This window comes from Mustela erminea, chromosome 13, assembly GCF_009829155.1.
Source record: "Mustela erminea isolate mMusErm1 chromosome 13, mMusErm1.Pri, whole genome shotgun sequence".
In the NCBI taxonomy this organism is placed as follows: domain Eukaryota; kingdom Metazoa; phylum Chordata; class Mammalia; order Carnivora; family Mustelidae; genus Mustela; species Mustela erminea.
In genome coordinates this window covers 71,522,063-71,535,540 of record NC_045626.1, presented here as the reverse complement: position 1 = coordinate 71,535,540, position 13,478 = coordinate 71,522,063, and the positions used below count along the sequence as shown (strand labels likewise).

The window sequence follows — 13,478 nt, the reverse complement described above, 5'->3', positions numbered from 1 at the left end:
CAACACCTAACGTTGGGAAAAGCACTTGACTTCAAGTGGTCAAAGCTTACACAGTCATTGGAGTGTTTTGGGTCTGTTAGTTGGTTTCTTCATTTGTTCATTCATTCATGAAAAATCTCTAGACTGATGCAAACATAGTCAACTAATTTTTGACAAAAGAGCAAAGGTAATTCAATGCAGAAAAGACAGTCTTTTCAACAAAGGGTGCTAGAACTAGACACCCAAATGCAAAAAAAGTGAATCTAGACTCAGACCTTACATCTTTCAAACAAGTTGACTCGAAATGGATTGCAGACTGAAGTATAAAACACAGAACTATAAAACTCCTACAAATTAACATAAGAGAAAATCTAGGGCTTGGCAATGAATTTTTAGATATAAGACTACAGGCATGACCCATTAAAAAAAATAGACACGATGAACTTTATTTAAATTAAAAACTGCTCTGCAAAAGATACTATTAAGAGAATGAAAAGACAAGCCACAGACTGGGAGAAAATATTTGCAAAACACATACCTGACAAAAGACTAGTATCCAAAATATGGAAAAAAAAAAAAAAACTTAAAGCTCAACAACAAAAAAAATCATCCAATTTTGAAATGGGCAGAAGATGTGAGCAGACACCTCACCAGAGAAAATATGCTGATGGTAAATAAGCATATGAAAAGATGCTTCACATCATATGTCATCAGGGAATTGAAAATCAGAACAATGAAATAGCAATGCGCACCTATTAGAATAACTAAAATCTAAAAAACTGACAATACCAAAGGCTGACGAGGATGTGGAACAACAGGAGCTCATTTCTTGGTGGGGACACAAGATGGGACAGCCACTTTGGAAGACAGATGGGCAGTTTCCTGCAAAACTAAACATATTCTTACCATACGATGTGGCAACCATGCTCCCATGTATTTACTCTAATGAAATGAAAACTATAGTCCACACAAAAACCTACACATGAATTCATAATTGCCAAAAACTGCACACAGCCAAGATGTTTTCCAATAGGTGAATGCTTAAGCCCTGGTACATCCTTACCGTGGAATACTATTTAGTGCTGAAAAGAAATGATGGAGCCACAAAGAGACATACAGAGACGTTTAACTGTACACTGCTAATGAAAAAGGCCCGCCTAAAAAGGCTATCTATTGTATCATCCCAACTATGGTCATTCTGTAAAAGTCAAAACTATGGAGAAGGCAAAAAAAAGTCAGTGGTTGCAGGAAAAGGATAAATAAGTGGAGTACAGGGGATTCTTAGGACAGTGTAACTATTCTGCATGATACCTAAATGGTGGACACATGACATCATGCATTTGTCAAAACCCATGGGCTGCACATGACAGTGAACCCTAATGTAAACTATGTAAACTATGAGTTTCACCTAATAAGAGTATGTTGTTTTGTCAATTGTAACAAATGTATCACACTAACACAAGATGTTAATAGTGAGGGAAACTAAGTGGGAAACTAAGAGGGTGTGTGGCATCTCTCTGTAAATCTTCTGTATATTTTCTGTAAATCTAAAACTGCTCTTAAAAAATGCAGTCTATTAATTTAAAAGTAAATAAATTGGAGTTTTCCTCATTTGAGGAGTAGGTAACTCTTAGAAATGGGAACAGCACGAGCAAAGGCATGAAGGATGACGAGAAGCCATTCAGACCTGAGAGGAGGGGTAGTGGCAAGAGGGGAGTCTGAAAGGTGAGTTTGGGTAAGTTCTGTTTGTCCATCAATTTGTAAAATCTAAAGCATTTTCTTTTTAATTTAATTTTATTTGTATTTAAAAAAATTTTTTTTAAAGATTTTATTTATTTATCTGACAGAGATCACAAGTAGGCAGAGAGGCAGGCACAGAGAGAAGAAGGGAAGCAGGCTCCCGGCTGAGCAGAGAGCCGGATGGGGTGGCTCCATCCCAGGACCCCGGGATCATGACCTGAGCCAAAGGCAGAGGCTCAACCCACTGAGCCACCCAGGTGCCCCTAAAGCATTTTCCATGTATGTTGTTTCATTTGCTCCTTATAACAACCCTTCACACATGAGTCATTATTTTTATGTACATTTGTGAGATAACACTAGACTCCAAGTGATAAAGTGCCATGCCTGAAAGTCCACAATTATAATAATAAAGCCAGGTTCACATCCACCTGTGTCAGGCCCTGGCTCTCTTGCGCATTTGACTACACAGAGTTTAGCCCCTGTTGAGGGAATTACAGACACCCAGGGGGCAATAAGGGCCACTGGTTTAAGCAGGGGGCTGACCAGACCAGATCTGTACTTGCATATATTTCCATGAAATAGATGAAAAGAAGCAAGATAAGTGGTACCAACAACACCACGATGCCTAACTAAAATAATGACTAGTTAGAATACAAAAAGACCTATTTTAATCACTAATTATATTTAATGTCCTCTTTGGGGCTGTTCACAACTGTTCTAGCTTCCCTCCTTCCAAGCAGGTAAGATGGCATGTCCCTGCATGCATGAAAGTCAGGGGTCAGTGACTATTCTTTGGCTGATAAATGTAATCACATCCAGCTGGTGCGTTAGGAACCAGGGCACGCTTCACCACATTCTCTTTCCCTTGCCACACACTGCTTCTCCAGAACTGAACTTGAAGTGACAATCGTGGCAATATGGCACAGAGCCCTTGCTGACCAGTAGTGAATATACAGTGGGCATAAGAAACAAATCTTTGTTGTTTTATGCCACTGAGATTTAGGGATTTACTGTTAGTGCAGCATAACCTGGCCTAGCCTTATCAATACAATATTCAGCTTTATTAATTACTAACTGTCATGCTCCAGTCATCATAGTTATAGTTAATGCTTCCTGATCATTCAATTATTTGAATTACCATGTTTCTGGATGATTAAATTTTAGGCATTTACCAATTACCACAGGATTATAGATGAAGAAATTTAAAATTTTTTTTTGAAATTTTAGAAATTTTTATAGAAAAACAAAATTTGAGAAGAATTAGGTACTAAAATCAGAACTTAGCGAATCCTTAAAAAATTTCCTAACCCAGAGACAAACTGTCTATCTGGTAATACTTAATCCAAAGCGCAGGCCTATTAGGAGGGACTCTATAGCCACCCCCATATGAACCTATAGAAACAGAGGACTGAATCGTGTTCTGTGGGGTCTGTATACTTCCTACAGTCTGAAATGACTCACATTCTCTATTTAATGAGCATACTGTAGCTTGAAAATCTACCTTAACCAGCAGCTGAGCTGATAGAGTAAGTCTGTGTAAAAGTTAAATGATAGTCATGACATCTGGAGTTACTTACTCAAGTCACACAAAACCAACTGGACAAATAAAATAAAAAGAAATCATTATCTATATTATTGAGGACACTGTCCATGATATCACCCAATGTCATCTTTATAAGGAGTAACAGAAAAATTTCTTTCAGATTTCAAAGCTTCTACCAAGCAGCTGCTATGGGTTTATCTAAAAAAACAAAAACCAAACCAAAACAAAACAAAAACAAAAACAAAAACAAAAAAAACACAAAACCTCTGAATCTTAAAGTGGTCAAATTTACCTTTGTGTTCGGATTACCGGCTTACAGCTGAGATGCAGAGCCTCTCTTTAACAGGCTGATAAAATCAGATAATACGTACACAGATTCTGCCCTGGCTTCAGCCTTATGCTATAACTCTAATGCTCTCATTACTCTGATTTCTTCCCTTTTTGGTTTTGTGTCTTGCCCCCAACAAATTCTTCTTGTAGTAAAATAGAGGAAAGGACAAATCAACAAAACAATTAAATATTAAAGCTCTTGGTAGGGAGGAAGCGTCCCAAAATGGGATCTCCAAGAATTGTGAACTCACAGCCACAACCTAAAGAGACTTAAATACCACACTAAACAGGGAAGTTGTAATTATATGGTCTTTAGTATTCTTAAATCTTTTTTTGTGGTGTGCATGCCATTATTGGTGCTGGCTTTATTATAATCAATCTAACTAGTCTGTCCCAATGCCTAAAGCTAGAGTTGGAGGACTACTCTGAAGTTACTTCTGAAAAGGTAAAAGACTGATTTGTGTCTATCAGTCTATCTGAATTCTTTCTATTATATACTAACCCGTGGTGGAAATAGTTGGTTTGAATCTATTACTCTGAGCTTAGAGAGCAGTTAGTGATCGTTACAGCTTCTCCACAGCAATCTGTCAGCCTTTTCTAATACTGTGGGGCCAGAGGAGCTTTCATAATAATTATTTTTATCAAAATTATATTAGGGTTGGAAGAATAACACAATGTCAGAAAGATCTATTACCTAGACCTAAGAGTTGCTATCACAGGTGATAAATTATTTATAATGCCCAGCATTAATGCAGCCATGTTTTCAAACCAAGAATTTGTAAATGTCCTTTGCAGATGCAAATTAACAGATTAATAAGGAAACAAGCTTTCTTGTCTGAGAAGCTGAGATGACAGATTAGCTATTAAGAGCAATTTATAGGTCATAAGATATGAAAGTTGGCAAGAAACACTACCTCAGCTGGCTCTATAAATAGTAAAACTGCATTTAGTTTCCCAGAGGTATCCTGTTAGACATTTTAATTATACCATAAAAACTGCCAGAATTTATAATGATTTCATTTTTTAAAAAACTTGATGCTCCATGTAAACTTGAGGCAATACAACAGGCATCCACGCTATGTGCTGGAACTGCCAAGTTGCAGCCAGTGAAGAGTGCCGGCCGCTGCTGGCGAAGGACTGCAGGGGCAAGGTCAATGCTGAACGTCAGAGGGAAGGTATGTTAGCCCCTAACCTCTCTCTCAGGTTACATAAGGATTCTCCTCCCTCCTTCACATCCAAACACCTTCCACGGCAGCCTCACGCTGTCTACCTAGGATGATTTTTACAAACAACTGCCTCCCTTCTATGTAGCTCTTGGCCACAAAATGACAGCCATGTGAAAATCTTAGAGTCTTCATAGTCCTTTTAGGGAGCCGAATTTAACTGGGGGTAAATTCCCTCACTTACTTGAAATAATCAGCTCAGATCATTTTTTGGAAACTGATTTCCCATCCTCAGTTTCACCTACATCTGCAATTTTATTTGGAGGAGTGATAGATAACCTAATCTAAAATCAGCCTTTAAAGACATAATCCACTCAGGTCTCTTATGCAATGATTTGGCCTGAGTTTGGAGACATACTTTACCTTAATGCTGTTTTAGTCCAATCAAAACTCTTCCATTCTACTCTTGCCAGCCAACCTGACTTTTAGTAGGCTATAAAACATTGTTCTGTAGGGTGTTGGAATGTAGTCAATCACCCTTTGAAGACAGTACTTACACCAAATCATAAAATCTGGCTTTGCCTGGGTAGGATATAATGGAGAAACTGGAAGAAAGAGACAGAGAGAAAACACATATGTGTGCATTCACAAAAGCCACATGAGACATTTCTCAGAAGGAAGAATGCCCAGGAAAAGGATCGCTTATTTGCAGGGGCCAGCAGATAACAATTTAAGCAAGAAATCTTTAAACTGGGTGAAAAGGAGTTTCCAAGGGTCCTGGAAACATGTTAGAAAATGAAGAAACAACTGAGAACCTCCCTACCTACCAGGAAGGAGTATCAGTACAGCGTTCTCACTGTCAAGGATAGGTCCTCACGCAGGCTGAGACCTTCTCAAATGAATGTCTTCTAACTGTTCAAGAATAACTGCTCGGAATCTCAGCTCTCTGTACAACTGCTCCCTCCAGCAAATTCAACCTCTGCCCCTGTTGCATGATTCCAAGCTTGGATTTCAGAACAAGAGACAGAAGACTTTAGAGCTGGGAGAGGCCTTACAGATCACCTAATCCACCAGTTTTCAAACTTTGCTTAAACCAAATTACAAATACACGTGATTTCTATGATTTAAGTGTACTTGTTTAGGTTAACTTGGATTAGGGGGCACTCTTGTCCCTAAGTATTAAGAGAATCTCTGGCACCCTGAAGGATTCTTTAGAGCAGAATTTGAAGACCACTCATCAGTAGACCTCCTCAATGTCTTTTGATGTAGAAATTAAGGGCAAGAGACGTCAAGTACCTTGGCCAAAGACCAACCCACTAAAGAACCAGCAAGAGCAGGACTAGGTCCCCACTAGTACCTCCTCACCATGCTTTGCCAGATTGCACCACACCAGCTCACAGTCTCCTCAGACTCAGGCTCACTGCCCTTCCTAAGTCCCCTTTACTCCTATGACTTCTATGATAAACAAAAGAAGCAAATGCTGTCACCATTTCTTCCAAACAGCCAAAAGTTCAGCCTTACCCCTTTACCTGTCTTATGGCCCTCATATTCAGCAGCCCTCCCCAAGACCAGCTTTATTAAACTCCTGAAATTATAATCATATTACTTTTTATTTAATAATCTTTACCTAAATGCTGATGATTTATATACAAGATCCACTTAGAATTAATTTCTGACACTTTTATTTTAAATAATAAATATTCTTTTCAGAATTGTGTGGCAATGTTAACAGATGGGGTTTGTAAGTGTTATTAAATACATACTGCTCTTCTCTCTAAAATCCCAGCCAGTTATTCAGTGACAAACTCAACAGCAAACTTTATTTTTTCTTTAAAAATTTACTAATTTATTTGAAAGAGAGAGAGAGTGAGCAGGGATAGGGACAGAGGGAGAAGAAGAGGGAGAGAAGCAACCCCCCATCCCAGCGCTGCTGAGCGTGGAGCCTAGTTGGGGCTCTATCTCATGACCCGAAGATCATAACGCTAGCCAAAATCAAGAGTTGAACACTTAACCACTGAGCCACCCACCCCTCGACAGCAAACTTTAATTAAACTTTAGTAACTGGGGCGCTGGGGTGGCTCAGCTGGTTAAGCCACTGGCTTTTGGTTTCAGCTCAGGTCATCATCTCGGGGTTGTGAGATCAAGCCCCATGTCAGGCTCTGTGCTGGACATGGAGCCTGCCTAGGATTCTCTCTCTCACTCTCCTTCTGCCCCCACCCTGCCCCAATTTTTTTAATTTAAAAAAAAAAAAACTTTATTAACTTTCCTAACAGCTACTGATTCTGTCTCCTAAATAATAATGGACTTACCAATTCCAGGGTAATATAGTGATTAGAACTACCTAGGTTGGAATACTGACTCTGCTGGCTATGTTCCCTTAAGGAAGTTACTCTCTCTGCCCTTGTTTGCTTATCTATAAAGTGGGGGTAATGATATCTGTCTCATGGGACTGTCAGAAGCATACATTAGAGCTTAGAATAGTGTCTGGCACATAACAAGTATTCAGTTACTGCTGGCTGTTATAGATGCTAAATACCAATAAAACTGAGTAAATTAAGTAATTTTAAAGTCATACATTTATATTCATTTAATCTATTTTGTACATTTATTTAAAATTTAAATGTACTAAATTAGTGCCTCCCTTCCCTCTCTTATTATATTAATTAAAAAAACCTGAAAATGTCATTTCCCTTTTGTTGCATTTGTCACTGTTCCTTTGGCACAAAAATTGTTTGGGCATGCAACCACATAACATTCCTTTTTGGGAATCCCCAAGGAAAGAAGACATTACACCAAGATCTAAAAAAGGAACACAGTACATTCCCTGAAGAAAACCGAAATTTTAATTAAGATCTTTTATTTTAATATTAGCTTGCTATAAAAATACCCAAAGTGACATTAAATATAGGTTACACTGATAGATAAAATTTCTAATTACAAGTATAATCAAACTTTTCATCATGTTAGTTTTCATGTTTGTTTTTCAGTGGTATGCTTGTTTTGGATGAAAGTGAATACCAGAAATGTACTAAAGTTTCGAAGGAAATACGTTGTAAAGCAAAAAGAGTTGATTCATATATTTTCTACTTAAAGCAACAGGAAAAGATACAGGTGAAGGGAAAAGGAGCATAGCACAGGACAGGTTAGACTGGGCTTTCTGGAAGCCTAGAGTTGGCTTATTCATCTCTGTAACTTCACCGCCTAGCATAATACCTGGCATTCTACAAACACTTACAGAACCAAATTGACCGTCACGGGACTTTGGGTCTACACAAGGATTTAAGAGAAGAAAACTCTAGCCTCGAAGGTAAAGTCAGAATGAACAGGTGGCACCAGGACCTCTCAACCTCTAGCTCTGTGCGAGCAAAATCCTAGTTCATGAAAACTTTCCTGCTCAGTTGTCCCCTTGGTGTTTGTCTACACAATTGCTCATATTCATCCTTGATTTTCTTCTACCTGCTACTCATCCAATCAATCATATTCTTGTTAAGCCTTATGACGTCTAACTCCCTTCTACCTTTGCATTGTTTGCATGAGACATAAAGTGACTAAACAGGGGTCACTATTATTTTTTGTTATAATACTCTTTTCCTAAGAATAATTATAATGGTAGTCCAGATTAAAGTCCAGAAAAGTTAGTAAAATCCAGGTTCTTTCTGGGTACCACTAAAGTCCTTCTTAGGAAAAAATAGATCATCATAGTAAGTATAACGGCTAATCATTGAGAGCCAAGCACACTACCTTTTGTCAAATTAAAGTTGCCATCAATTTAAGAAGCATCTTACAATATGAACCACAGATAAAAGGACAACAGTGTCACAATCAAACAATGCCAGTATGCTTACTTACTGAATCTAAGATCATCCTGATTTCAGAGATACTAAAATGTGAAAAAAAATGTGCATCTTGGAGTTATGATATATCAGTGAATTATGATATATCAGGTGATTTATTTACATTATCCCAAATCATCACCAGGACCTTACAGGGGGTAGGAATTTTTACCTTCATTTTGCAGATGAGGAAAAAGACAACATTAAGCAGCTGGTTCAAAGTCAAATAACAAATAAACGGGAAGGCTGGGATTTAAATCTAGGCCTACCTGACTGCAAATGTGAATATTCCCATCACATTGCATTTCCTCCAGAAATCCTAGACAAAAAAAAATGAGGAAGAAGGCAAGGGCACTTGCTCTGAAAAGGACTCGTTATTATTGCTGTTTACAATTAGGTGCTTAGAATAGCTTAGCAGGCAGGTGTTTCTAATTTGCAACATTTAATAAAAATGGCTATTGTCAAACCATATCACAAACTGGGTACAGACTCAGAATTTTATTAAGACTGAGGATGAAAAAACTGCAACAATTCTACTACACTGTAGTAGCACCTTACCATATTTTATTCCCTCTCTCCTAGATAGAAAAACTACCTTTAGAGTTTCAAGTTTGCCAACCCATTCATGAGTCTAAAAAGAGGTGTATTTTATTTGATTAATATTGTCCTCGGGATTATATATAAATTCTGAGATATAAAGTGAAAACTTTAGGGAATGTGCCAAGTCTAGGATGGGTTAATGTGTCTGGCATGCCTGAAAATCCCAGAAAGGCAGCTCCCAAGAGGATAGATTCTGATTCAGGTTTAAGTTTACTCCATTTAGGGATAGAGATGGTTTTCAACAGTGGTATTGAGCTTTGAGTTCAGGCAGGACCATTTAAATGAGCCTTAGTAATGTATGTATGCTGGAAGCTGAACATGAAGGAAGAATTAGCCCAACTCCTAGAATGGCAGCATCCCTCTGCAGAAGGTTCTATTCAAAGTCTTATGGTAGTAAGCAGAAACTGCTGGAAAGTGTGTCATTTTATGGAAACCTCAGAAGTTTTGCTCTGAAAAAAAATTCTGGGATTAGGAGTGGATTGGTTTACCTTGCTTCTAGTGAATGCTGAAAGGGAGGTAACGATTGGGTCACTGTTAAAGAGAAAAAGCAGCAGGAGTGGGAGAAAGTAGAGTGGTGAGTGATGACACTTCTGATGCTGCCCCCCTTCCACAGGGGGGTGGGATACACACTTTTCCTGCTCTGGCTTTTTCCCAAGAAAGTAGCAGCACATTTTCCCCATAATACATGTTGTATCATATCTGATTACATGGAATGTTTATTTCACTTAATTTTATGGCTCAGAAGAGGAAGAGGAAAGAAATAAGGAGAAAAGACGAGGATAAATAAAGTTTTGCTTCCAAGTTCTAAGATCCCTCTACTGGTAGTGACTCCACAGGTCAGTGCTTATGTACCTGGAACCTAAGAAAAACAGGCAGAAATGCTGAAAAGGAGTCATTAGGTGACAGTAAAGGTTAAGATAGATCTTTTACATACAGAAGGAGTACAAAATAAAAAATAGAAAGAAGTAAAAAAAAAAAAAGACAACACTAAAACATTAATCTAGCACAAGTAATTTTTTGCTAATGTGAAAGTGTGATGACTTGAGTTTAATTTAAAAGAAACACAGAAACTTGATTTGCATTTGATGAGTTGTCAAAAAAGAGAACTTGATTTTTTTTTTTTTTAAGATTCTATCCATTTATTTGACAGACGAGAGATCATAAGTAGGCAGAGAGGCAGGCAGAGAGAGAGGAGGAAGCAGGCTCCTCGCTGAGCCCCAATATGGGCTCGATCCCCAGGACCCCAGGATCATGACCCTAGCTGAATGGAGAGGCTTTAAGCCACTGATTTTTTTTTTAACTTAATTTTTACTGTAATGGAAAATTAACTTGTTTGAAACCGGTGACAAAAGGCAGAGGCCACTATCCACAGCCTCACTCTAGGTTCCAGTCGGGGATCTGCCAGGTTTCAGGGCAGAATCCAGATGTGCCCAAGTGTGAGTTACATTTCCCCCTGGGATGCTTCCTCCAATGTCTCCTCTCTAACAAGATAAATAGCGGTCCTCACACTTCTCATGGGTGCCTCAGAGGCAAAACTGGAGTAGTGCATTAACATGCGGTGGGCACTTGAGAGCAATGTGGTGATTAGTCAGCTGGGGGCATCAAGGATGTGCTTCAGGGGCTGGTAATAAGAGGCTGGGAGATATTTCATCATTGGATACTTAATAAAAATCCTTTGCATAACATGCCCACTGGGAATTCTAAGTAACTCGAGCATACTGTGAATAACAGCTGCGTTCAAAGGAGATGGGCCTCACCACAATGGCAGAATATCTAGATAGGCACTGTAGGCACTGATCTTCCAGAAACCCTCAAGAACAAATGCGTTGCAAAACTAGACAGAGAATAGCTAAAATGTATTTGTTTGCTAGTTCACTCAACAAACACTGGAGTGCTCACTATGTCCTAGTCCCTGGGACTAGAAAGATAAATGAGACATGGCATCTGCTGTAGAGTCACTCACAGCTTCAGAGACAGACAGGAAAACAGTAAGTGCAGTAGACCTCTGGTGCCTGGGGCAAATGAAAACCCCAACTTTCTCAACTTCTGGTCAGAAACTCCAGTAAAACAATAGTGAAAGAATTTTTTTTTTTCCAAAAGCTGTAAGCCCAGAAAAACAAAAAGACTGAGAAAGATGCCAGCAGATGAGAGATATCCACCAAATTTTGGGAGATGGAAAGCAGATGGATGAATGGTAACTGATTTAGTAGGACAGGAAGAGCGGAAACCAAACGGCTTGCAAGGAGGGGTGCCAAGTCCAGCTGCAGAATGCTGGAAAGGAGCAGGAATTGAGGCGCTAAGGCTTCTGAAGTTCAGGGGAAGGGATTCGGAGCTGAGGCCGAGGATGGGATAGGAGCTTAGAGAAGAAGCAATTACAGCCTAGATCTGCTTCCCCAATCTGGCAGAAGATGGAAGCCTACTTTCTCTGCAGAGATTTCGAGATGAAGATAAAACTGAAACACTACACTGACACACAGGGAGATCAGTGAAAGTCTGTATTCTGAATGGCGAGAGTCTCCTCACAGGGCACCCCTCTCCACATTACAAGCCCCTTTCCTCTGCTGTTTTACCTAGGTTGGCAGCTTCATGTATATATTCTGGCAGCAGACTATAAGTTTCTGAGGAAATTGGTCCAAAGGAAAGATGTACACATGTAAACACGAGGGGATTCCCCCACCCACCCACGAACCCAAAAGCACCCCCTCCCAGTCTTTTCAACCTGCTTGAAATCTTTCTGTGCACAAGACCCATCCAAGCATACAGAGGCTCTAATCGGTTTTTAGTGCCTCACTCCTCTTATGAGCAGTCAGCCAAAGATTACTAGACATTTGAGGAAATCTCTCATTTGAAAGTCAGTGACCAAAATGAACAAACAAACAAAGTGCTCAAGAGAGAACAGATGCAATGAAAGGATGGGGGGAAAAAATTCCAAAAAATTATAAAGTCTTCAGGGACATCAAATAACAGCCTGCAGCCATGAACCTTTGGAACACCACACAAAAAGAATAAGAGGACAAGAGATAATTGTTCAATATTTTAAATAACAGCAGAAAACAGCACATGAAGTAGAACAAATTGAAGAGGAATATTACTTCAGGAAACAGGATTTTAAAAACCAGTTAAATAGAAAAGAGAAAGAACAACAAAAGACAGATTAGAGGATCAACCTGAGAAGCCTAACATCTGACTAATAAAAGTTCTAGCTGTAGAGAACAAAGAAAATGGAGAGGAATAAATTATCAAAAAAAATTTTTAAGACAATTTCCCTGAAATTAAGCACATGAGATTCCAGACAATGAAGAAAGGCCCACTATGAATTTTCAGGATAATAGGCAAAAAAACCCACACATAGAAAAAAATCAATCAAACAAACAAAAACCCTGAAATATTCCAGAGAGAAGGATCTGCTAATACACAAATAATTAGGAATCAGTAGCATTTGGCTTCTCAATGGCAATTGAAAGTTAAAAGACTTGGATCAAATGGATCAAATACAGTCAAAACTCTGGGAGGATAGCATTTCAATCTAGAATTCTATTTCTAGCCAAATTATCCATCAAAGTAGAAAGCAGGATTAAAGAGTTTTAAGATATTTAAGGTCCTAAAAACTTTCCGGATCACGGGTCTTTTCTTAAGGAACTAATGAGGATGTGTTCCAGCAACATATGGGTGTGAACCGAAAATGAAGATGCAATTCAGGAAAGAAAGGCTACAAGACAGGAAAGAGGCTAAGGAATTCTCAGGATCACAGGGAGGGAAGTCTCAGAATGGCATCCATGAAGGGCCCCACAGAACAACTAATCAAGCTTGGAGCAGGACACAAAAGACTGCAAGGAGGATTTCTCTAGAAAAATAAAAGGTACAGATTATTTGATATGTTTGGCACTCTAGAAAGGAGTTTTATAGTTCAGTTAAAAATATTTCTGCTAATGACTGGCACACAGAAAAGCAAACACAACTACAGCAACCACAAAAACTAAAGTAATTAATTCTAATTTTGCTATACAGAAAGATCACTGGGGTGGTGTGAAGATGAACTGTGGCAGAGGCATGACTGCAGGCAAGGAAGACAGAAGTTGAGTGACAAAGTCTGGAGGAAGCTATAAGGGCCTGAACCAGAGAAACAGTAGAGGGGACAAAGACAGGGCCAACTTAAGGGAAGGTAACTTCTCATACAAGCTCCATCTGTAACCCAAGAAGCTAAGGCGAAAGAAGTTAAGAAGCTAAAGGCAAAGGGAAATTTTTGAAAGAAAGAAAGTCATCATATTCACAGTTAATTAACTAGTGGAG

At 38.9% G+C, this 13,478-nt stretch overlaps 1 protein-coding gene across 8 annotated transcripts in view; it reads right to left on the bottom strand.

The window, feature by feature from the left end:
- TTC28 (tetratricopeptide repeat domain 28) overlaps nucleotides 1-13,478 on the bottom strand; it is a 648,175-nt gene that overhangs the window by 180,295 nt on the left and 454,402 nt on the right. The window contains exon 2 of one of the 8 annotated variants that reach the window (XM_032311639.1): nucleotides 8,858-8,907. The exons of the other annotated variants lie outside the window; for them this stretch is intronic. Within the exon in view, the coding sequence (XP_032167530.1) occupies nucleotides 8,858-8,893 (36 nt within the window). The 5' untranslated portion in view covers nucleotides 8,894-8,907. The remainder of the gene's footprint in view (nucleotides 1-8,857; nucleotides 8,908-13,478) is intronic. 8 annotated transcript variants of the gene reach the window in all.